The following is a 25411-nucleotide window of genomic DNA, read 5'->3' on the forward strand; positions in this document are numbered from 1 at the left end:
AAAACAGTAATAATATAGTATGAACATGCAAAGAAAGATTAAAAATATACTGTTTATCTTGTTGTCAAAAGGCTGTCCTTTCCTATAATCTTAGAATGCTTTTATTTTTGATACCCAAGTACTTTATTGTACAATCACCATTCCTGCTTCAAAGAGGGTGACTTCTTAATGATCTCTCTGTCGCTTAAGGGCAAGGATAACAAGGTCACTGGGGAGAATAAAAATTAGAGCAGAAAGTGTTCCTTGTGTGTGTTGTTTTGCTCACTGAAGTATCTCTCCTTTATAATCTTTATTCTCCATAAATCGTAAATAACATGATTTGACAGAAATATAGATTGCCTTACTACACAGTAATGAATGCTTTAAGAATGATGATCATTTGGGAAACTATGCCAAGAAGCAGAGAATTTTGTCTTCAGTCATCCAAAAACGTGCATTACAGAGCTTATCTTCATATTTGGCATCTATCAAACAGCTCGCTGGAAGCAGCAAAGCTAGTAAACAAAGCATGTTGGAGTAAAATGATCCCCCATGGGGAATAATTTAAAGTCACAGTGAAGCGTTGTTTTCAAAAGACATCAAATTACATTTCCACTGGAATATCAGACATATTAAATGCATGTGTGATGGAGAGAGTTCAGGTTAGAAGAGGCTGCTGCTTCTGCATTCACTGAAAAGCTCAACAACTCATATTTACCTCAATCTTCTCACATTCTGGCTCTGTACAAGCCCACTGTACTTCCACCAATATTTAAGAACATTATTTAAGATGTCAGTATCTTTTTATTTTATTTTATTTTTTATCAGTCTGTTTTAGACATACAAAACCAGACACTAATAAGTAGCTACTGTTTTATTGTCGCTCCAACTGGGCAGCTTTTGTTTTCAAATGTATACAGTATGTCCATAATATATTGATAGACAGGATACAAGGGTCTCAAAGAAACAGGGAATTGCAACTATAGTTTTCTAAGTTTTGTTTTGTTTTGTTTACTTGACAGCTGTCTCTTTTATTTCTTTGCATAGCTGGAGATTTCATTTGGCCCAGGCAGTGAATTGGGTTACCTGAAAACCAAATTTCTGTCCAGAACCCTCACCAAGAATTGCTGCATTCTTTAAACCAAACTCCACAAAGAGTTGCAGCTGTACATACTTTGAAGGTGGTTTAGGAAGAGGATGTGGAGGTGGGTCATGGGCCAGGTTTTGCACATCCTCTCTCAAACAAAGATACTATTCCATTTTCTCTTCTTGACATCTGCTTAGCAAAAGGTAAACTTTGGTATGGTGAGCTGCAATAAACTGCTGTGAGCTTTTCAGAAGTATGAACAGGTCTTTCTTTAGGGAATTTTGGAAAGTAAAGTGTAACAAAATTATTTGTAGATTGAACCGTTTTTTAAGACGGAGACCTGCGAAATCCATCACCCTTTTAGCCACAATTCTAAAGTATCTTACTGTTAGAAACTCCTGATTACCAGAATTTCCTGTTAATGTCTCATAGACTCTTCCAAATAGCAAACTGTACTGAAAATCACTCACCTACATGTCTTTTAATGTTGACTTTATGTGGACAGTCTGTTCTTATTAGGATAATAATATCTAATATTATTACTGAGAGTTAAGTTAGGCTACTAGACTGTAGAGACCCAGTTCTTTGCGTATGATATGATCTCCATCTTGCCATCTCTACCATCAGGACCCACATGAAGTTACTTTTCACCCCTCCTTTCTTCTGTATGCTGAATTCCTGCCAGCTTCCCCTACCAGTTACAGCCCCCATGTCAGCGCTGTCTTTTCAGAAGGCAAACCTGCTAATTTGGTGGTGGTTGGAGGCTGATGGGGCAGGGTACGGGGTGAGGCACCAGGGGCTCTGCTCTGGAGGGCTGTACGCAGTGAGGAGCTCTGGACAGCAGATGAAATGAGGCCAGGGCTGGGGAACAGTTAGCTGGGAAGGGGCAGGGGACACTCCTGTGCAGCGTGGGCCTGGAGGATGTATGGCGCAATGGGTAGGGCCAGGTGTGGAAGCGAAGGCAGTGCCATGTGGCATCTGGAAGGAGAGAGCCTGAACCATGTGGAGCCACAAGAATGCTTCAGCCGCTTCCATGCATTAAGGGGAGATGTCGGGGAGAGGGGCAGTTTTACTTCTGTCCTTGTCCATAGTCATCACTGTGCAGCACCGTTGGAGGGGCTGGAGAGTGGAATGCATGCCTGGGTGTATTTGCATAGCAGCTTTGTCTGACCTGAAGCATTAGGGATGCTGCTGTGCAGAGATGTGAAGTTACGCACCTTCGCTGTTGTTCATTTGGGATTTACAAAAGGTACCTGAAAGCCACACGCAGCCCTTACTCTATCTCTGCTCAAAACTTCCCTGTGTAAAAACGGCCATCTCGGCCAAGTAATCTTAGTGCCCTTGTGCATTTAGTTAGTTTAGTGGGCGAATTTTTTTTGTTTGGTGGGCAAATGTTTGAGGATGCAGAGCTGTTGAAGTGATACACTGCCACACTCAAAAATACCCTGACCTACTATTTTGGAAAATCACCACCTTTTATGCTGTACTCATTTAACTTATCTAGCCTAATTCACTGTGCAAGTGTTGCAGCAGGCTTGCTGCTTGGTTCACTAGTGGCTTCGTAATTGCTCCCTCTTCCAGTTAGCTGCCTAGCATCAGATTTCCAGTCCATGTGTGTATCCATGTTTTTCAGGTGCAACAAAGAAAGTATTGGAGCTTTTGAAAAATACGCTTTAAAGGAGCACTAGTGTGTTAGTGTTTTCCAATTTTTAGAGGTCACACCACATTATAAGCAATTTTTGTGTTGTCACTCAAGAATGTTTGGATAGTTACTCAGTTCAGATCCGCATTATTTTGAAATTCATGGCTTTTAGATTTGAACTGGATATTTAAAAAGCGGAAACGCATTTAATTTGTTTTTATGATGGTAGCATTTGGTGCCAAATGGGGCATTTTTATCACTTTTTTTTTTAATGCTGAAATGACGTGATTTTTTTGTTGTTGTTTTTTTAGCATTCCACATCAGAGCAGTAAGGTAATTAGAAGAAAAGATTCGTTTGTGTGTCTACAGAGGTATACTTAGTAGTCCACTGAATTGTTATTTGAATTTCAGAATGCTTTGAGAAGTACAGGTTTACCTTTTTTTTTTTTTTTAAAAAAAAAAAAAAGGCCTCAGCAAGAAATTTTTGCAGGGCAAGCACCATATGTAGTTTTATTGTATTGTATATGGTGGTAATTTTAGCTTTCTAAGGAATACAGAGTTAGAAGTAAACGTGCATCTGCACTCTGCTGTTTTGTTTTTTCATCATTGAAATGTCATTGATTTAAAAACTACAGGTGTGAAACTTTCCTCATTAAATTGCATACTACAGTTGATAGGGCAAATCCATCTAACCATTATCTTCTCTCTGGAAAATGAAAAAAATACCTGAAGTGCTGCTGACCTGTTTTATCTGAGTATCATTATAGCAAAAAAGGGAATAAGGGAAGGCATGCTTTTAAAATATTTAAGATATAAGAATCTGATGCATCTTTTAAAAAAGTAATATTTAGGGAGACTGGTGAAAAAAGGACCTTTGCATTATTTGGTATTAGGTGTTCCTTATAAGCCCATCAAATGCAGCCACTGAAGGTAACTGCAGTGTGAACACTCTTGTTGGTATTGATTATTTCAATAAGTTCAAAGATAATAAGACTGCATGCAGGAGAGAGTTTTGGGATAGGATAAGCCTAAAAGTCAACATACTGGGTGTGAAGGAAAAGCTGGAATAGGGACTGCAACATAAGAGCTGTTTTGCTGAAGCTTTAGTTTCTGTTTTTGCTTTGTTGAAGGTGAAATGCTTGCATGCACACTTCGTATCTAGAATTTCTTTCACTAAATTTTCTCCTAATGAACAAAACAGCCTGTTCTTTTACTGTGTGTCAGGAAAAATGGCACGAGGGTGGAGGGAAGTTAGTTACACAGACTTTCGCATTTGGCCCATGGGGTGAAATGGTGGCCCTTCAGAAAACCAACACAGAACTCCAGCCTGCGGGTGGAGGATCTCTGCAGAGGGCTCAGACTTAGCAAGTCATTTCAACACTGACAGTCCCTGGGATGGGGCTGGGATTATGCCCACTAAATTTAAGATTGACAATACACAATAGTGCCAGTGGAATATTTGTCTGGGTACGAGACTGTTTCACCAGTCATGACTGCCGGCTTGCGTACATCCCAGTGCTTCCTGAGTCTCCACGAGTCCCACTGGTGACGGCCCAGGCAGCAAAGTCAGTATGGGTACCAGCTCAGTGTGTGCTTAATCTTGAAAAGTTGCCCCAAATTTTGTAACCCATTTTACTGCTTACTAGGGGTCCCTAAAGATCTGTTTCTATTTGGCTATTTATTCATCACTAGAGTTAAGAGTGTTTACACTTGTTAATGTTTTTTAGAAGTGTTCTTAAAAGAAAAAGTTAATGGCCCCTCAGTTTAATCTGATTTAAACTGTTTTATCATTTTGCTTCTAGGCATATGTGTGTTCTTCCATTAGTACTACTACTGTTTGCCACAGAGTGCCATAACTAGGACCCATTCATTGCATTGCAAGTGGTTCATTTTGTGCATAGCAGTGTCTGTGATTATTAAAGAAAGTTTCTTTAAATAAAGGATTTGACTTTTTTTATTAGACCTAAAGGCTATTAAGTTTTAAATGCCATTTGTTTTTCATTAAAAAGGCTTTTCTATTTTAAATCCTTGACTTATTTTTATTAGAAAAGTAATATTCAGCTTTTCATTTTTATTTTTTTTAATATATTGGTGCTTAATCCATCAGCTAAATGCAGAGCTGTAATCCCATATGGCAAAGTATGCCTTGCTGTGTGTGTGGGTGCGTGCACATGCGTGTATGTGCATGGATATTTTTATGCTTCCATAGTTCTTTATTTTTCTCCTTTGACTTCCTCTGCTTCCTCTAAATTTGTCCTGGTGCAGAAATTATGAATGTTGATTAAAGATTTATTTATATTCACATGCAGAACTGGAAAATCAACGCAGTCCTGTAGGGACTAGTGTTCATCCTCCTTTTCTTTCATTCTGCCCATAATTAGAGATGCTCTTTGAATGTGCTTTCTAAAATAAAAACTTCTATTTGATGTGTTTTCCTCAGTTCATCTACATTTAGTCGCAGTGCTACCTCCTGTTTCAAAATGAGACAGATGAACCATCTGCTGGAGGCATATGAGCGTTGTAGACAGGATCAAACCTACAATTTATCAGCTGTACCCTTGTTAGGTGTTGTCATATTAGTCGATAACGATCTCGGTTGTGGCTTTAGGGAGGAAGTGGGCGGTGGCATAAGAAGCCTGAAAGCTGTTAAGCTGAAAGTAATGTGTATTCCCAGTAGATCTTGCTGACAGGAGACTTTGATTTGGTTGTAGCGCAGTTATAGTGGAGCAGAAGCAAAAGTTCTTAACCACAAAAGTATACTAAAACAGCAGATCACAATTTCTGCAACTTCTCTTTTCTGGTGAATTTTTGTGCAGAGTGCAAGGCTCCTCCACAACATCCTCCCTAACCTCATGAGTGCTGCGTAGTCCCAGGTGGGGTACCCTGTAACGCACTGGCTGGGGAGGAAAGGGGCTGTCACTGAGATCTCCTGCTTTAAAGATTCACCCACCTTGGTGGTGTTGCAGAACTGATCAAGAGATCTTAATGCTGGTGGTCAGACTACACGCGTTTGGTTTACACGTATGACCCAGAGTTTTTGTTCTTGCCTGTCACCATCATCAACACGCATTCGTGTGTTAAAGTTTGACTAACTGTGGTTGTAGTCAAGGAGTGTTAGAGAGAGAACTCTGTAAAGAAGCATTGTTAAAGTCTCCACAAAGAGACGGCAAAGCAGTTACCGCACTGGGCACAAATTAGCATGAATCCATTATGGATTTATGCCTCGACACACAACTGTAACACAGAGAGAGGTGATGCTGTCCTGAAATAAACTACAGAAAACATGGCGGGTTTTTCAGCTGGTGATTTTTTCTGACTAATTTGAACAGGCTTTTCTGTGCTTACGAGAAGTATAAGAGAATGAAAAAAATTCTTCCGTTATGCAAGTTAAATTATTTAATAGCTCTTTTGACCTTTTGCTTATGAATTACAAAATTTTGCAGGCGTGTCAACCTCTGTAGCAAAATCTTGAATTGTTAGACCTCCAGTTTGGCATCTTCTGTCCTTTGTCGGACAGATTGGGCTTGGAAGAGTAGTTTGATCTGTTTATTTCATACTCATATTCTGTCTAAAATTTACTAACCTACTATTGAATTAAAAACATTTAAAATTTTTGTTTGTTTTGACAGTTCACTTTTGTTTATGCTTTTCTCCTTTATGTACAAAATTAGTTGTCCATACAATTTGTACATGTACAGGCTATTACAGCTGAGAAAAATACAAGTAAGCAGATTTCAGTGGCAACTGTTGCCATGTTTTTAAAAATATCAGTTCTGCAAATACTTAAGGTCTCTGTTTATTTAAAGTTAAAAGTCTGCAAACATGTTTTTGGCTTTATCTTCTAACTGGGGCTGCATTGCTGTCCTTTCTTAGCCAACTGATATTTGGGGAAAAAATTGGAGTAGTTATGAAGCCAATAAGAGTGAGAGATTCTTCTGACTTTGTGGGTCATCATGGTTTAGGCCTGACCCTGAAAGTAGGCAGCTTTTTGAAGAATAGATAATAGTTTAAAGGTTGCAACCTCAAAAATCTTTTTTTCTACTTTAGCCTTATAGGCCTGATATTTATCGTTCCCATAATTCTAAAAAAGAAAAATACCATACTACTTCCTCGTTTTTAGCCTTTAATCCAGTGTGAAATTGGAAATGTTGGTTAAAGTTTAACCTAAGTGACCAAGTGATATTTGAGAATAAAAGATTCTAAAATGGTTCCAGGTAACAGAGAAGATGTACTCTTAATATTTGCCTGAATCCTTGAACTTATCAAACAAGTGCTTTCCATGACAAAATTTGAATCCCATAGTAAGGTTGCTGCCATGTGCAGGAGCTGTTGTCCAGAGGAGGAATTATGTAGAGTAAAAAAAAAACCTATATTACAGGAAATCGGGGTGAAAGATTTTTTTGTCAGCAAAAGAGGAGAAAAAAGTGTGATTAAGGAGTTCTCCTGACTGAACTCCAGACTGTCCACTGCTGTGTATCTTATTATTTCCTTTTTCTTCTGAAAAGGTGCCATTTCACTTCTTTGCATATTTTTGTGTCCGAATACTGTGATGACCTCTGTGATGACCATTTCCCCAGTGGTCCAGAAAAGTGAATTTTAACTTACTACATCAATGTTAGGCAGAAATTCTTCAAATCTGTGTCATGAGTTTCTGGCCTGGACTCCTATTTCTGTGCAGACACCCACCAATTTCAGATGGACTGTGTCTGGTTTTGCCCTGGTGGGCTTCAGTGTAGACTGAAGTTTACAGCTTAGCTGGGAAGAAAACCCTGGGGAGATAATTTCAGACTCTTAGCTTATTCACTTCTCATACAAATTGCTACAAATCTCTGTACTTAGTGAGGCCAACTGTGAAATGAGAATAATAATGCTTATGCACCTTTGTAAAGTGATTTCAAATCTACAAATGGAAATTTAAGTTCAAAGCATTATTATTAAACACATTTTCCAGATAGGGTAATGAAGAAGAGAGAGGCTTAGATCCTTTTCTTAGTATCTTTTCCCAAAATGTATTAACTTGCTGGTCAGGGTGGTTTCTGTGCCTCTCTGGATCTGATAAACAGCTGATAAAAAGTCTTTTACAGCTGATGTTTAGTCTGCATAAATTATGCTTTTAGATATTCAGCTAAAATTTCCTCTATAAGTTGACCCAAATGTTGCTTAACACATAAAAAAAGTGCTCATCAAGATAGAAACCATTTAAGTTTTTAAGGAAACTTTTCTTTTAAGGGGGTGGCTGTAACCTGGCTATTAGATGATCAGCAGTTCTATAAATTGAACTACTCTGTTAGTCCATGAAGCCAAAGGTTTCCTCATGCAATCATATTACAAAAATCATTAGACAAAGAAATAGTAATAAATGTGATACTGTTTTAATCACCCTTCTGTTTTTAAGCCTTTCGGATTTGCATTTTCAAGTGTAGCTTCTTTGCTGTAAAGGCCAGAAAATTGCTTTAAATAAATGAAAGTTAATGGTAAGACTGTACGTGGGACTTTAACACTGAAAATGACAAAATTCCATTGATTTTAAAATCTGCCAAATACTGTGAGGTTCAAGCCTTTGAAGCATTGTAAGCAGCTGTCTGTTAAATTTCAGTTTCTTGTTGAAAGTACCAGTACAATTCAGGTTGCACTCGGTTTTGTGAATTGGTCTCGTGCTCACTAGGGCTCTGATACAGCAGAAGTTCTGGTGGAAGACCTAAGCACTGTTAAAATGGAAGCAAATGTGTAGTTCTGGAATGGGTAAGGTGGCTTTAAGGTTTAAATCTAAGCCTGCACTACTGTGTCATTTTGGTGGATTTTTTGGAGTGGGTCATTGGTGTTCTCAGGCTGGCTGTGCTGAATGTTAAAGATGTTTTTAAAGGGCAGCGGTTAATGGGTGAGCTCTTGATACTTCTTTCTCAGTATCGTTCTCCTTGAGGCTGTGAGGACGTGTGGACAGCTGTGCACACTCAAAAGGTGAAGCAACTTTAGAAAGAAAATATTGAAAGAAGCTGGAGAGAAATGCAGTTCTCTGCAGAGTTTTTGAAGGATCACAAAAAGCTGTGGTGAATTTGGATGGAATAGCAGTGTAAGCACTAGAATATGCATTGAGGTCCACTTTAAATAGTCAAATAAACCAGAAGACATCAGGATGAAATTATTTTATGACGGTCTTTATATTCACTGCAGGAGAAGCAATAAAGATATTTACAATACAAAGTTGTGTATAAGGAACCTAAATTAGGTCTCAGAAAGAGATATTGCTTATTTAAAAAGAGATGTTCACTAAGGCAGTCATGTTACTTTTCTGCTGTATGGATTTATGGTTTTGAAATTATTATGCCCCATAACTCTTAATTAAGCTTGACAGTTTTAGTACTGAAATTGAAGGAGCCAGTTGGAAAGACGATCTGCAAACAAGGGCTTCTGTTAATGGTCCCAGAGCTTGTCTTTGTTTACAGGCTTTACTGTATTGTGGAAGAAGGAAGAAAGTAACAGTTTTCTTTAATTATACATGATCTGCAGCATGTCAAAACAAGGGACTATAAACAAGCACAAGTGGCTTATAATAAAAGCAGTTATCATAGTCTTTGTGCAGTGACTAAACCTACCAAACCTTATTTGTGTGACAAGTATCTTATGGGAACAGATTGTCATAATGATTTGGTGGGTCTACTTGTGTAAGTAGTCTGCTTACAGGCATGCTGTGGGGGACCTGCTTTCTTGTGAGCCTGTATTTGCTGGATATGGTATCCTGTTCTACCAGCCTACAAAGTGATCCCCATAATACTATAATTTACTTGCAAAGGGCTTTTTCAATCTTGTTTAAAAGTTAGATGAAGGATGAACAGCTCTCATTACAAAATTTTCAACGTTAAGTAATTTTTTGTATTTCTGCAAGATGCATCAATATTCTGGCAGTGTTCTAAATTTGTTTCTTTATCACCCAGCATTTTTATTCCAAAACACAGATGTTGGCCAGTTCCTGATTTTAGTAAGCCCACTAAATAGCTTATCGGAGCTATTCAGTCCACAGAACTTTGATTTTTAGGTCTTATTTTTCTGCTGGATGCAATATAATGACATATTGCAGAATAAAATCTGAAGAGGAACTTCGTCCAGGTTACATAAAAATTCCTTACATGGCTGATAATGTAATGCAATTTTCATTGCCTTTGGTTCTTTTAGCTTTCTTTTAGTTTATTTTAGCTTGTTTTCTCCAGATGTAGATTTATCTATTTATAAAATACATACAAGTAGGTCTTAAAAATCTTTTGTTAAAAAAAGAGGCCAGTAGTGGATGTGAAGTTATAGAATGTCCTAAAACAAGCAGCAGAACTGAGCTGCCTGCATTAGGTAAAAAATTAACTCTAGAAATAATAAAATGAAGCTCATGAAAACAAAAGATGTTATTTTAGAAGTGAAATGTTTGTGAAGGTTGGTGGCAAATTAGTCATTGCCTTTCCTTCCTATATCTGTTAAAAGGATTCTCGTGATAATAGTGGAAGATGGTCTCCTGATCATCACTCTCTACCAAAAACTCAGTCTGGGGGCCTGAACATCCTCCCACCGCCACCACAGCTTACACCACTGTGAAAGCCCCTGTTGCCCTTCTGAACCTTCTGGATGACACTCTGGACCTTGCATCAGATCCACTGCCTTCAAAGTACAGAAAAATCTGCTTTGGGAAAACTGCAAGACTGAAAAGGTGGTATGGGCATGAACGTCCTCTCTGGCATCCAGTCCAAAGAAGCAGGAGATGTTGCATAACCCACTGTCTCAGCATGGATTTTCATCAAAGTATATGAGGTGAAATCCTGGGAGTCAATGGGAGTTTTCTCATCAGTCTCACCCATTATATCTGAGGAGTAAATAATTGATGGTTGCAGAGATCGCTTACAATTTATGCAACTCTTAAACTCAGTGAACCTTCTAAATACAAAACCCAACCAACTCCGAAGTCCATGGTAGCCTGGTTGAATGCTATGTCCAGTTCAGTAAGTGTTTAATTAGTACACAAGAATTCAGGACCGTAAGAGATACTGTATTTCATTGGGATGGCTGAAAGAAAATACGGAAACAGAAGTTTGTAAAGTTGTCCAAATGAGAATTTGGCCAGAAGCCATCTGTGATTTATAATGTTTGTTATAAGATCAGGCTAAGAAGCAGAAAGGAACTTCTGTTTTTTAGTACTTGCTCATTTGCTGAATAGGAGTGTGATCTTCCTGCAGTCACATAATGCCTATTTTCCCATTTCTGAAAATGGGATGTTACTGTCTGTACTTGCAATATTATACTGGAGTTTAGCCCTTGGGCTGTTCAGCAAATGAACATAAGACTTTTAGCCACGGTGTACTTGTCTTGAGCATGGTAGTTAGACTGTGTGTACAGGGCAGAGGGAGAATTTGCTGTATACAAAGAGTACAGTCCATCAGAATGAGTGTACTAAGAAGGAATCAGGCTGAGCTTGTTAGTGGGAATACCATGAGCAGCGGGAAGAATGGAAATTCTAAAATCATGCTCTTTTGGATTTAGACATCTTATGCTGTGCTGCAGAAAGTTATTTCCTCCTTTTGTGACTCCAAGTGCCAAATCTTCTGAAGATAGTGAGAGAACCACTCATCTGAAAAACATCCTACAAAACCAGTGGTTATGCTTTTCTTGAAAGCACGTCACACATTAGGAAGGAGGCAACAGTGGGTATAATGTTCCTGTAATACCATTGTGAAGTAATTGGAGGATTTATTCAAGGTGTGAAAGAGAGGTTTGGATAAGTAAATGTTGGAGAACAAACTGTATCCAGGTCAATGGACTGTAGAGTTGGACTTCCACATGTTCCTCCTGTTTAACTGTTTTATGAAAATAATTCAATTAATTTACTTAACTTTTGGAGCAGGGAAGGAAGGATCTGCTTCCCCAAGAATAACGTCATGTCTGGGGAGGAGAGCGCTGCCTTGACTGAAGCGGGATTTGGATGTGAATTCCCTCTGACAGAGAAGGAACCTGAATGTGGGTCATCAGCCTCCTGAGGGAGCACTCCAACTATTAATCTGTGCTGATAAAAGGTATAGCTCTTTCCCAGTTTTTAAGAAGGAGATGGCTGACACCGTGAAGCCAGATCTGTTAGGTATGCTCTGAGAACAGCTACTTCAAATGTGCCCTTCAAATGAGATCAGTAGAGAAATGTCTAGTTGGTGGATACCAGTGGTGTTTTGAGATCAAAGAAGGCATCAGGTTCCGTCAGCCTTTTAAACTTCAGGTGCATCTCGGTGCAGATAGAAATCAGACTTCTATTTGCATAGGAAATGCTATTGCCAATAACTGAAGTGTCGGTGGAGTGCTTGGTGGCAGCAGAGCAGGGGTTCTGAGTGCTGAGCAGTCCAGTCAGGCACTTACACATTCAAGTGGCTCTTACGCTTTGGTCAGTACTCTAATAGGTGAATCATTAGATATCTATTAAATTTTGTTAATCCTATAGAAAATACCCAAAGATATCTGTTGACCATAGATAGGTGAAATAAGATGGCATTACACTGTTTGCAGAGCTGAATGTTTGCTGAGGGTATTGTGCTTTATACCAGTTTGCCCAAAGAGTCTACTGACATCTGCCTTCTCTGCCTTGTGACTCCTTGAAGTCATCTTACTCTTGCAGCGTGCTGATTGAGCTGACGGTAAGGGCTGAAGTTCTCAAGTCAGCCAGGGATTTTGTATGCCTAGTTGTATCCCTAGAAATAGAGACATCCCAGATAACAAGTATTGTTAGCATGGTGTATCCAGATAATGTGATACTGTGTTTTTAAAATGCATGGAGGACATTATATTAGATGTGGCTATTAAACAACTAGAAAGTGAGCAACTTTCTTGGGTTTTCTTTTAAGATTGGAACTTACTTGAATAGTAATAGTAGTATTGGGGCACTGAAGAGGTCAGTCGGTGATTCCTAAAGTTTCTCTGAAATGAAGATATGTTAATATCTTTTTGAGGAAAAAAGGTTAAAACTAGAAGGTGATATTTTATAGTAATTTGTGTTTATTTTTCAGCCTGAAGATGAAATGGAAATTTCATAGATTGTCTTTGCATCCGCTTTCATTTTCACTTTGATGTAGATTTAAGCTCCAATCCTAATGTTCTGTGCCTGGAAATTTTAAACAGGAAAGTCAAATTTACCATAACAGTATCAATATTTTTATAGCAAGCCTGTATGTCTAATTCTTGTCTTTTAAGAGCTTCCAGTTGGTATTGAACTTAGAAGGTGTAAAATGGGTACTGTCTCAGAAGATGACTTGCCTGTGAATAACAAAGCAAAGCATTTAGTATATTGTTTTTTAGAAGGTAGTTGCAGCAAAATTCATACCTTTTTAAAGTTTATCTGAAATCTGAAAGGTCGTGTCAGATTCTGCAACCTTGGGGACTAGAATGCCCATTCTGCAGAAAAATTGTCCCTCCTCCTGCTATTTTACTCCTTATTCATCTCTTCAGCCTCAGCTGGCTATTTTTTCCATGCCACAGGATGAAATATATCTGACTAATCTCTTAGACCCTTACTTGTCTGTGCCTATATCAGAAATCTCTTTCTTTTTTGGATCACTGGGCAATTTGAGTCCAACCGGTAGTCTTGAAAACTGGAAGAGTATAACCAATTAGGTGATAACATCTCAGCTAAAAAAAGCCCTGCGGCTTCCAGCTAATTCTGAACTTCATTGTGTTCGGGTTGAAATGAAAGTCCTATTTGCGCAAAGCGCAGAACGATGGATGGATGGTCTAGCAACATCTCTGGAGACAAGCAGCAAGGGTATGAGGTAAACCAAGCCAAAGGCCTTGCAGTAGCAAATGGTGCATATGTCAATGTGTCTTTCCAAGAGCCCATTAGGGTTTATGTACCTTGCTACCTTCCCCCGAAGTGATTGGTTACTCCGATGGGTTTATTTTCAAATGACAGTTGGTAATGGGGCACAAGCATCATTTCCATGTATATAATAGTAGGAAGTGTGATTGTTATGATATATATTTAAATAGACAGTTCTCATGATTCGGTTCAGTCAAATGTTGCCCTGGAGAGTTGAGTCCTGCTGTGAAGTTTCTTTGTGATGCTGGACAAGTTATCTAAAACTGAAGATTCGTTACTGGGAACTGTGTGATCTTATTCTGCTTGACCAGACCGAGGTGTTTAACACATAAAGAGCAGAAGTCCCAAGCACTCAGAAATGCACCTAGAGACTGTAGGAGTTTGTATGAAAAGAAGTGTCCCATCACATACTGAGATGGAAAACGCAGCCCTCAGTCTGCAGAGGAGCCCTGGAATTAATTGACAAGTTTTCATTGCAAGGCGTAGCACCCTTCTATGAGCAGCAGTGGTCAATAACATAGGTGGGTTATCCCATGTGTATGGCTGTGTTTGTGACTTATTGTGAAAAATTAGTTGTTTTGAATTCATCCACATAGATTCTTGTAGAGGGCTCTCCAGAGAGTACCACATTGCAGCTTTTCAATAAGACTCTTTACACAAATCCCCTTTTCTTCCTACTCTTGCTGGGATTTACTTGGAGAATTAAAAGCTGTAAAATATTCAAAAATCAATAGAATTTACATGAAAAAATTAACACTAAAATGCATTGACAGGGATAACACTGCACGAAAAGCAGCTGGGTATGCATATTTGATTTATTCATTCAATAAGTTTGAGAACATGTTTGTAAGGTCTGTGATCCTTTTGCATAATTTGTGCTGGTTTGTTATTGGAGTTGTCACTCTTATGAGGAAAATTAAATGGCTTGTTTGGAGACTTGGGATTCAGTGTGGTAAAATGCAGCTACACAGTGTTTTATAAGTAGTGGCTATAATTAATACAATAGTCCAAGCTTAACTGTTTCTCTGAATTAAAGCTGACAACTACCTTGTTAGCAATAGCACAGATGTAGGGAGTGGATTTTACTGACTGACTTGAAGGAATTTTTTCCATTTTCAAAGTAGCAGTTCTGCAGGAGTTGTGATACTTTTTAAACGTGAAGCATTTACATTTCAGACTGTTGATTTGGGCTGCATAAGTTTGAAATGATCCTTTTTAGATTCCCCTGTATTACAGCAGCACACTGGGTTTCCTGGTGAAGGGAAGCACTGCTGGAGGAAAACTTAGTTCAAGAAAGAGAACAGCAGAGCGAGGAGCTTTTTTGTGTAAGGTGCACTGTTTGTTCAGTACAAAGTGAGGTTTCATTCTGAAAGGTAACCTTAAAAAGTAGTATCTTAGGATTTGATGTTAGGTGCTTTTCCAGGAATTTGTAGTGAAGATAAGTTCAAGTTTTGGGTTAACACTCCCCCCCCCCGCCTTCCCTACATTACAGATACAAGTGTCAGGTTGCATCTTAAGTATGACAATCTAAAGTTAGAGCCAAATTTTGATAAGATTACAAAAATGTGTTGCTCATTTAAATTAAGCTGATCTTGTGGCATTAGTCATCTTAGTTTGATAAAGATGTTGTTTAAAAAATAAAAAATTGATAAGCCAAAAGCCATGTGACTATTGGTATATTTACATTAGCATTTTATTTTGGATCAAGAATATGCTTTTGAAGGAAGTCTCCTGATTCTGTCTATTGACTGTGCTTTGCTTTACATCGCAAAGTGCTTTTGGAATATGTAAGCTAATTTCCTTTTGGATGAAACTAAAAATGTGCTCCAGGAGTGTACATAATGCTCTCCTACTGCTAATGGGTATTTAGTCTACAGAACCAGACTGAACCTAACCTGAAGTAGCCTCCCTCCCTCCCTTTCTTCCCAAAACATGTATAGTGTGAATATCATACTTTCAGTATCAACAGTTTTGCTTTATAGACCTGATATTATTGTGCCATGCTACTTGCTAAGGTAGACATAGATAGCGCTTGTAGTCAGTGAGTTGCCAAAGACATTCATTGATGAAACCAGAATCTTGTCTTGTGAGGCAGAAGTCAACTTTCAAAAATAATTGCTACATCAGCAAGTAAATCGCCTGTTAGGAACTGCATCTGCTTATCGTGTAGGAAACTACAGGTGATGTTGTTTCAGTGTCTAAAAACCAAAAAAAACCCGAACCACAATGAAGAAACCCTTTCAGGAAATGGGGGATGCTCCTTAGTCTAATAGACTCATTCTCCTTAGTTTTTTGTCTAATCAAATGTTTACTTACTTCATTTCTGATGGGGAGGCTGTTCCAGTTGAGTATGTTTGGGAAGTGGATGGTAGCTCTTAAAACAAGCCCTGAATGAAATGGTCCATTTCAATAATCTGGCAAGTAGTTCTTCCCAGAGCATCGGTTTTGGACTTAACACTTGCAGACAGGTGCTTACTTGGCAGAAAATGATGTAGATTTGGTGCTGATCCCCCAAACTCCTTTATTTTACCTTTAAAATCCCACATTCTCTGTGTTTAAGTAACATCTGTGTATGTGCTGAGCATCTATTTGCTTTTTCATAAAGACAAGGTTAAAAAACCAAAAGGCAATACATTGCCATTTGTTTAGTGAAACTCTGATTCAGTGTTTCGGATTTTTTTTTTCAAGTGATAGGTGGAACAAATAGCCAATTAAGACTGCACTAAAAATGCTGAAGAATGTCAAAGAAAAAGCTAATTGTGGTGCTACAGCTAATACAACAAAATGAAAAAAGTTTTACCAAGCAGCTTTTTGAGGTTGTAATGAGCAGTTAAAATACTTTTCCTTTCTGTGTTCAACACTACAATAATTTTCTGCTATTGGAGGCCGCAAAAGATACCATTTTAGGGTCATTTCTCTTTCACTGATGTAAACCCAGAATACTTCAGGTGTAATCAGTGGCATTCTTCTGCATGAGCCTTCATTTAAGCAAGAATGTGGGCTGTTTTAATAAAGTAATATTCTTTAAATAACCATGTTTCTAATTTAAGGAATATCAGTATTAAAACCTTTTTTCCTTAAGAGTTTGTTAAAATTGTCCACTCCAGTTCATTACTGTGAATTATTTTTTTCTTGATGTCATAATTCATACCTTTTATAAGCTCACTTGTTAATTATCCCATGTTAGTGACATCTGCTTCACCAATAGCAGAAGTTCCCATTCCAGCTTTTGACTTAGTAATGCTTAGCACTACACAGGAGCCAAGTTTTTCAATCCACACAGTATGTTAAGAAATTTTTTTAAGTAAAAATGGGTGTTTTCTGATTTTTTTTTTTTTTTTTTTTTGGAGATTATATTTCAACTAAATAGGAGAGTTTAATGTATTAATTAAAAACCAACCAACCAAACACAAAACCACACCAAAACCAAACCCCAAACCAATACAGCAAGTTGCTTCAGTAATTTTGTTTTGGTGATCTGTAGCAATAGCCTTATCTATCTTAATTGTAGTTCTGCATGAACATTATTTTGTTATGTTTGTTGGTTTCACGAACTGCTTTCTTTAGGGTTTATTATGATAGGCTTCCACTAAATGTAACTTATGTGGAATTCTTAGAATCACAATTTCAATGCTAATTCTTCAGCAGAAGAAACTTCAACTGCCATATGAAGAGCTGCCTCAGCCTCTTGCTCTGCTGTCTTTTATCAGTGTCACTGTTTTGGAATTGTGAAAAAATGCCTTGCCCCTTCCCACATACTCTGACATTTAAGTAGGCAGTGACTGTTCATTTAAAAGACAAATCTGTGGGGCAGGAATTTCCTGAATGATGGTACTGGAAACCAAATAACTTTTTTTTTTTTTTTTTTTAAATCCTGGAAAACAGACTGATGTGAGAGCAGCAACATGAGCTTAAGGAAATTTTCAGTGGGATCATTCAGTGTTTTTCTCAAAAGCTCATTGTGTATTTGGACTCCCACCTATGTGATCAGGGATACGTGTAACCCAAATCTCTGCAGTATCTTTCAAGGGATCTTGGTTAGTATCTTGGATATCTAGATGTATTTCTACCAGTATAGAAATTTTCTGAAAATTTATAACCATCTTTCAACTTTCTAGATTAAATTAATGAAGTACTTTACTAATGGTAAAATCCCTCTGTTCCTGTACTACCTGTCTCTTTCCTCCTCCTTCCTCTGTACTAAACCTGCCTCCTTGTGGAAGATGCTTGATAGACCATTGGAAAGGAGAGGGATGGCTTCTCTTCAGCCAAGCAGTAAAACACAAATACCAAACAACAGATCAAAATGTGAATTGTTTAGCGGAAGCCCCTTTCTGTGGTTGAAGCTCTGACTTTGGAGTCATACTTCGTTAGCACCTTGAGGCACGCTGGTATCTTAGCACAGCGTATCTTCCCCATTGTGTGTTGCTGCTTACATCATTTCACAAAGACTGGGAATAGCAGTGATCTTTCCCAAAGGCCCTCTAGTTTGAAGCAATGAAAGCTTTTTCCCCCTCGGAAAATTCAATAGCCAGGAACCTCACAGTATTCGGAATAACTTCTAGCGATATTATTGTAACACTGAAAGGAAACAAAGAAGGGGCATATATTATTTTATTGGCTACCAGAGAAAAGGTTGTCTTTAAAAATATATGTGCCTTTTGCGTATGCTTTGTGACAGACATACAGCCTGAAGACTGGCATGTGACAAGGGGAAATCAATAAAAAATGCATAATGATATTATAAATATTTATAGAATAGCTAGATGAGTATAATATGACAGGGAGAAGCCAAGAAGGCTTTTGGAATAGCAAATGGGTGCTCTAAAGTATATTGGAATTCTTCTGAGTTAAAATGGGGTAAAAAGGCATTGCATAGGCTGTCAGAGACGTTCACAACACCTTTGATTAAAGTCCTTTCTAAGCAACCATGAGAAAAGCTTCGTCAAAGAAGTGCAGCTAAATAATTGTTGGAAAGCAGAGAAGGGAGAAGGGAGAAAGTTTTCAGAAAGGATGAGGTTATTCACTGATGGTCCCAGTGGGACTTGTAGGGATTGTTGATTGATTTGCAGCCCAGGAAAGTAAGGAAATGGTTCTCTGTTTCTGGCAGGATTAAAATGATCCAGCTTTATCCAAAGACTAGGAATTTTTGAAGTCTGCTAGAAGATTTTTTTTTTTAACTGTATTTTTGCATATAACTGGCTGTTGATGTAGCTGTGCACCTGTTAATACATACGTCTGTAAATTATGCCTATAAGACTGCAAGGTATATAAGCAGCAAATAGGAAAACAAGCAGGTAAGCCTGGCAATGAACAAATGTGGTTCCCTAAATGCAAGTAAAAATTTTCTATAGTCATGCTTCTGTCCTCCTGTCCTGTAGAAATTAGGCCTTACTGCACGGTTAATTCCTCTACAAGAGGACTTACATTGTGGGACTTGGGTCCGTTCATTCTCCGTGTTGATGTAAACATCAAGAATAAGCTGGAGGTTTTATATGGAGGAATTTATTCTTTTCTGCTTGTGCTGCAGATGGGTGAAATTGCTCAGTCTGCAAAAGCTGCAAGAAAAGTAGATAATGAAAGAGAAAATTATACTAAAAATGGAAGAAACTGTGCAAGAGACCAACTTGTTCTGCCTCTAACAAAAGGTCAACAAAAGCTTCTTCAGTGGAGATAGCCATATCTGGGGACAGATTATTTTCACTGCTGAATTTTGGCTTACAGAATTCTCTTTCCCGTTAGTCCAAAGAGAGCACAATTTTGTTAATGGTTGGGTCAGGGTGCTAATTATCTGTGTGAAAAATGGATGGGCAGACAGTCCAGGAGATAAATGGTTCCTAATTTGTTAAGGGCTTTTAAAGATAAATGGCCTTGAAGTAGATTTGTTTTCAAACGAATAGCCAGTAGAGTGCTCATGCAGTGGCACAGTGAGCTCTCATCAGTTTTTCTCAGAGTGATGGATGTTGCATATTCTGTCTGTTGACGTGGTCTTTGCCATCAGAAGTCCCAATTTATTAATATTTTTCAGGGCAATGGTTGTAAATTATCGCGGCCCAATTTTATTACTGTGTTACATCTACTGAGGACCGAGCCCTTTGTGCAGCTTTATATTAACTCAGTGAGTGCCATTAAAATATTGACATTTAAGCTCATTTTGGTAGCATTAATCATAGCATTTTATCATGCATTAATTGCAGTGGTTTGAAATGACTGGAACACGTTCACTTTTCTAAAAGCAGGAGAAACAATAATTTCCATTTCTTCACTTTTTCAATCCATAACTGTGCTTAAAAAAAACCAACACACCAAACAACCCAAAACACGCACCACCACCCCTCATAATTGTGTGTGCTGGGGCATCTACCTCTTTGCTTCTTTGCAATAACTGGACAAGTAAGAGCCAGCACCTCTTACAGGCCTCACTGGAAGCTCTTGGAATTGTCATCTCTGAAAAATCAGCCTCTGAAGTCTCGGTGTGGACACCTACAGCCAGGCCTTGGCTTCAAATACATATCTCAATATATAACAAGAGTCCTCCTGATGTGCAAAAAAAGTTAAAAATCTAATGTGTTTTCATATGCTGATACGGCTTAAGGGTTTAAAACAAACACAGAAATGCCTTTCATGGTTCAACAGGAGGAAAAGGTTTATAGCACCTGTGTCTATTTGTATTATATCAGTAAAAGAACCTGTGATGTTTGCCAGCTCTCTTCAGTGGAGGGCACCACTAGATGATGATGTTTAAGGAGTTGGCAGCCTTTCTCACTTAACCATCATTAGGAGATCTGCTGCTCGGGTCTCATTTTGCAAGGCAGCTGGAAATTGGCACTTAGTTTGAATGTATTGTTTTCTACCTTTCTCTTAAAGTTCAAGGACAAGACAAAACTTTCCAGACTACACAAAGAAAACGATTTTTCTCACTTTCCTTTGTTTACTTGGTCCTCTGACCTCTCCATTCTTTTCTAAGTAAATTTATTTCCCTGTATATACATGAATTAGAGGTGTGGACCATGTCAGCAAAGATGCAAGGGGAAGACATGAGGAAAGGTATTTGAAAGCACAACACAGAAGATAGCTGTGATAAACATGTAGACTTTTTACTGGAGTAAAAATTATCTAGGTCTTCAGTAGTGTTTCTCTTGATACTTAAAAAGGAGGGCAGTACCGTTATTTCTGTTGTAGGGAACTGAGGCATAGAATGGGTCAGTGGAGAAACCCTAAATCATTTGAAAGGCGAGATGCAGTATAGTGGTGTCTCAATCTCCTAACCTTCAGTTCATGCTCCTAACCATGCATTTCATTTGTTTTTTTAAAGATTGTCCCCTCCCTACTCCCACCTCAAGATGTTCCTGCACCTACAGGACTTTCACCACCTGTATTTTCCCTGGTAACGTCATATACCTTAAGCCGCAGCTTTTCCTGTAGTCTTCTGCCTCCTGCTATACTGGATCTGCCTGAAAGACTTTCTAGTGATAGAGGTTTTCTTTTTTCAATTACAGTGGCTTCATGTGACCAAATAATAATTCATTAACCTGATTGCCTAAGGCTATCAAGCTCCAGGGGAAACTTGTATTCCTATATGATTGGCAAGATAATTAGGAAGTGAAATAATGCCAATCCCACCACAGGCAACTGTCATAAAATTTACGTATTTACTCTTTGAAAACAAAGTGTGTCATATCATAAATCTTTTTACTTTAAGTCTTTTATATTTGTAGGTTTATTATCAACCTTCACCATGGACGTATGGCTAGGGCAGGAGGCTTTAGTAGCCTAATCAAGTTGGATCAGCTTGCTGGTAAATCCTCTGAGATTTTTAGTCTGCATCATCACCTAGATAACACAGGCTAAAGTTCACTTTTGCTTTTACTAGCTTTGATTTTAAGCTCCTTAGGTGTGGCCTTTCATTCTGTATTTGTAAAGTAAGTACCAGAGTGGCTCTAACACAATTAGAGCTTCTACATGGTATATGAAAATGTAGGCACAGAAGCCACTGATGGCAGCAAGAATTCTGCATCCACCAGAAGAGTGGAATATTGGACCTAGGTTAGAGACAGCTTCATATGGAGTCATCTACAGCCTTCCTTGTTAATAGAAGCCAGGGCAAAGCTCATATCAGTAAACGCTACATCCAGGTGGCAGCGGCAAGTGGGAGATTAAATGAGAGAGTGGTGTAGATGTGGGGTCCTGTTGAGGATGGCCTTCAGTAGGTGAAAGTCACTTATAAATTAAAAGTTTAACAAAACCCTACCAACTAAAAGGTGTCTAATGAAGTTCTGGCACCTTCTCGATCTGAAAATGATGAAACCTAAGAAGCAAGGAAATTAGTGGAGTTGCTCTGAGGTGGTTGGACCAAAATTAATATGGCAAAAGCAAAATAAAAAAAGGGAAAAAAATCAATATTCTTGCTAATAAGAATCAACATTTATCTTACAGGAAACCTGAAGTTTTGCCTTCTGATTCTGAACCAGCCTTTCAACAAAGGTCATTTTCATTGTCTGTGGAGCAAAGGTAATAATAACTCACATACATCTTCATTTGCTTATTTACTTAGCTGCTACCCAGCTAATGTACTTCATGTCTGTTGAATTGCAATGTGGCAATTTCCTCTTAACTAGAGGAACCTTCTGGTGAGGGTGTGAATTGGCAGAATGTGTCCCTTGTTGCTGAATGCAGCAAATGAGCTGATTATGCAAATTCTGCATCTCTGCATTGCTTACGTCAGTGGGAACTTTATGGACTGATCTGTGTAGGACTGTAGCTTTTCAGAGGCATCTTAGGAATGATCATTGTTTTGCTGACAAAGTATAGTAGATCAATGGTGCATTTAAGAGTCTGGAAGCAAGCATTTCTTTAAAGGTCATCAGTGAAATGTGTTAATTTTAATCAAAATAAAATGAACCGTGTAGATATTATGTTGTGAAAGCAGTGGGAATTTGCGTGCGTATCAGAAATATGTAAATCGGATTTCACTACCCCTTTGTTTAATATGCACAGTGCTAATCATCATCTCTGGTATGATAGCTGCAGATCTAGTGACATTTTGTGGAGATATGTAAATCTTTACAAGCTTGGAGCTATTAATTCCTCTGGTGGAGAAATGTAGTCCTTCAGAAGCTTTCTGACAAACCGCAGGGACTGTCTCTAACTTGTTACCAGGCTGGGAACCTTGCAGAGAGATTCCTTGTAACTGACTGGGGCAGGTAGAACTATTTAATTTCACCGTAGGCATAAGGGCTGGTGGGTGTAGGGTACAGTAGGCAACAGGGGGTAGGTGTACAGTTAAAAGGAATTGGAGTAAGGGATGAAGCGGGCAGGATGTATTCATAGCACTTAATTCCAGTAAACCTAAATTAGGTGCCTCTGTAGGCAGAGGAGTGAGAAAAGAAGGGAGAGACTTGCACAGGATGATTCAAAGCATCTGAATAAGTACTGTACCCCAAATGGGCTCTCTCGCTTGCAATATCAGCAAGAAGTGCTAAGTGCAAGGGCTGTCAAGTGTTTTTTTCTAGATGTGATTCTACATATTATTTGATTTAAAAAGATACACTGAAGGACATATTCTGTATTAAATAACAAAGGGAAGAAGCGTAAATGTTTTGAACTTATTTTTGTCCGACATTTCCTGTGTTTTGAGGGTTGAGGTTAAAAAAGAGACAGCAAACCAGATGTGCACAGTTACTGAATAGCAATATTTAGCATCTTGTAGTACCTTGCATGTGTTGCTTTTATGCTGTGTTCTGTTAATCAGACTTTTTTTGTCTGTTCTTTGGAATTTTAAGTCTTCCTCTTGCAAACCTGTGCAGGGTGACCCTTGGGACATGGAGTGCTTCTTGCTGTAACACTAATGGGCCCTTAACTGTAGTGCTTCAGTGAAGGGTTGGGATAAGAAGCTGAATAAAATCGAGTGGACCACAGACTGTCTTGCTTGAGACTACCTCAATGGGTTTCTGTCCTCTGAGCATAACTGTATTGAAAGTAATTACTGGTGCTGTGAATAGTTTTTCACAGAGCCTGTGAGAGCAGAAGCCCTATTTAAGCTAATAAGACTTTTGCTGGTAGGTAGCTTCCAGAAATAGGTGGATATTTTCTATCTAAGTAAAATGACAGAGGAGGGTGGTGACATAGTGAACCTGAAATGTTTTTCTTCAAAACATGTCAGCTTCAGTAAACCTCAGTGAATCCAGGACAAGGTTTTGGGTATGCCTGACTGACAATCCTAGTGGTCTGCTGTAGGTGTCGGCAATCTTGTGCCTCCTGGATCCTGCTTCTGAAGGAGTCCCAGCAGGGAGACTGCTGCAGAACTAGGAGAACCTGAGGGTTTTGGTGTGTGAACTGAAAGAAGTTCTGAAAGAGTGAAATCCTTAGAAACAGTGCTTAATGACCAGCTATATATGCTTGAGATCTCATAAAGGAGTGATGAAAAGGAAACAATGGGGCTGTTGATCCACAGTATATTGCCAGCTACACAAATTGGGGGAATAAGGGAGAGAAAAATGCAGAGGAAAAAAAAAAAGATAAAATATTGACCAACTTCTCTAAGTTACAGCAGTCTTGGGTGTTATACCAAGTACAGAATGCTGAGACGTAAGTGTTATTTTCAAGTAGGTTGTGTTCTATCAGAATAACTTATTTCATTAGCCCTGTCACTTTAACATCAAGTAAAAATGAAGGTGTGATGTGATATGTCCTAAGTTTAAAAAAAAAATATATATATAAAAATCATATCGATAAGTGTGGCTATTCTAGGCTAAAATCATCCCAGGTGTAACTCCTCTTGACCTCAAGAAAAAGTGGTTGTCGCTAATTAGCCTTTGTCTTATTGCAGGCTTGTATGAAATCTATTTTTACTAACATACTTTGAAAAGAACTATTTCAATCTGTACAAGTTTGCATGAACTTCCTTCCCTGTGCTTTGTGAAAGACACTGAAATCTGATTTCTTCACTTCCAGGGGACAGGCAGCTTTTACCACTCTTACCATACAAGCTGGATAAGTGACAATAGTGAGGTAGTATCAGCTAAAGACTACCATGATTTTACTTTATTATACTCATTACTGCAGTAAACCACTCTAGAACACGTTCCCTTTGTGTTAGGTACAGTCATACAGTATTAGTGCTGTCCTAAAGGTAGGATGGATGAAGTGCTGGAGAAGGGATAGTTTGCAAAAGCAGGATGAGGAATAATATGGCAGAAACACTGGTAGTCCACTGAAGGATTTATTGGGTTGGGTATAGTGGGGAGGGAACAAACCAAATGGCAAGACAAATTGAAGAAAATAGGTCAGTAAAGGGGAATAGGTAAGGGAAAAAGGTCTCACTGTAAGTGAAGCTGATATAAGGAGACTAAATATGGAAAGGTGAGGTGGATGGAGAGGGTTGGAAATAGTCTATGAGTAAGCACAAGGCTGGGAACATTAGTCAAATCCATCAAAAGTGCTTTGACTGTAGCTGTTAATGCAGCCATTTTTACCAGTGGAAGTTGTACAGCTTCTCTTGCAGTCCTTATCCTAATTGTGGAAAATATGTGGAAGAGGCAGGGCCCTGCTTTTCTCAGAGCTGCACATTTTTGTGTCCAGGAGGTTCCTACAAGGAAGACTGGATCCAGTGAGGCCTTACCTTAATAACCCTATCACACATCCTAAATTCCTGCTTATATTTCAGCGATGTTTCTAGCTCCTGGTTTGAATCCTGTTTAACAAAAAAAATACATAGAGAAAAAATCCAGTTTACATTAGTCGCTAGGGCTACTTTGCAAGTGGTTTCAAATGTAAATATGTTTTTAACAGAAATGACTATGTGTTTAAAGTCTGAAGTTATCTCTACATTAAGTTTGAAAAGTATGGAGGCCCAGGTTTTAGTGGCTGAAAACAG

At 38.5% G+C, this 25411-nt stretch overlaps 1 protein-coding gene across 3 annotated transcripts in view; it reads left to right on the forward strand.

The window, feature by feature from the left end:
• TPK1 (thiamin pyrophosphokinase 1) overlaps nucleotides 1-25411 on the forward strand; it is a 336418-nt gene that overhangs the window by 36559 nt on the left and 274448 nt on the right. For 2 of the 3 annotated variants that reach the window (XR_003922631.1, XM_030008413.2), the window contains exon 2: nucleotides 21973-22047. The exons of the other annotated variant lie outside the window; for it this stretch is intronic. Coding sequence is in view for 1 of the 2 variants with exons in the window: in XM_030008413.2 (XP_029864273.1) it covers nucleotides 21973-22047 (75 nt within the window). In the remaining variant the exon portion in view is untranslated. The remainder of the gene's footprint in view (nucleotides 1-21972; nucleotides 22048-25411) is intronic. 3 annotated transcript variants of the gene reach the window in all.

The sequence above is a fragment of the Aquila chrysaetos genome, chromosome 3 (assembly GCF_900496995.4).
Source record: "Aquila chrysaetos chrysaetos chromosome 3, bAquChr1.4, whole genome shotgun sequence".
Classification (NCBI taxonomy): Eukaryota; Metazoa; Chordata; class Aves; order Accipitriformes; family Accipitridae; genus Aquila; species Aquila chrysaetos.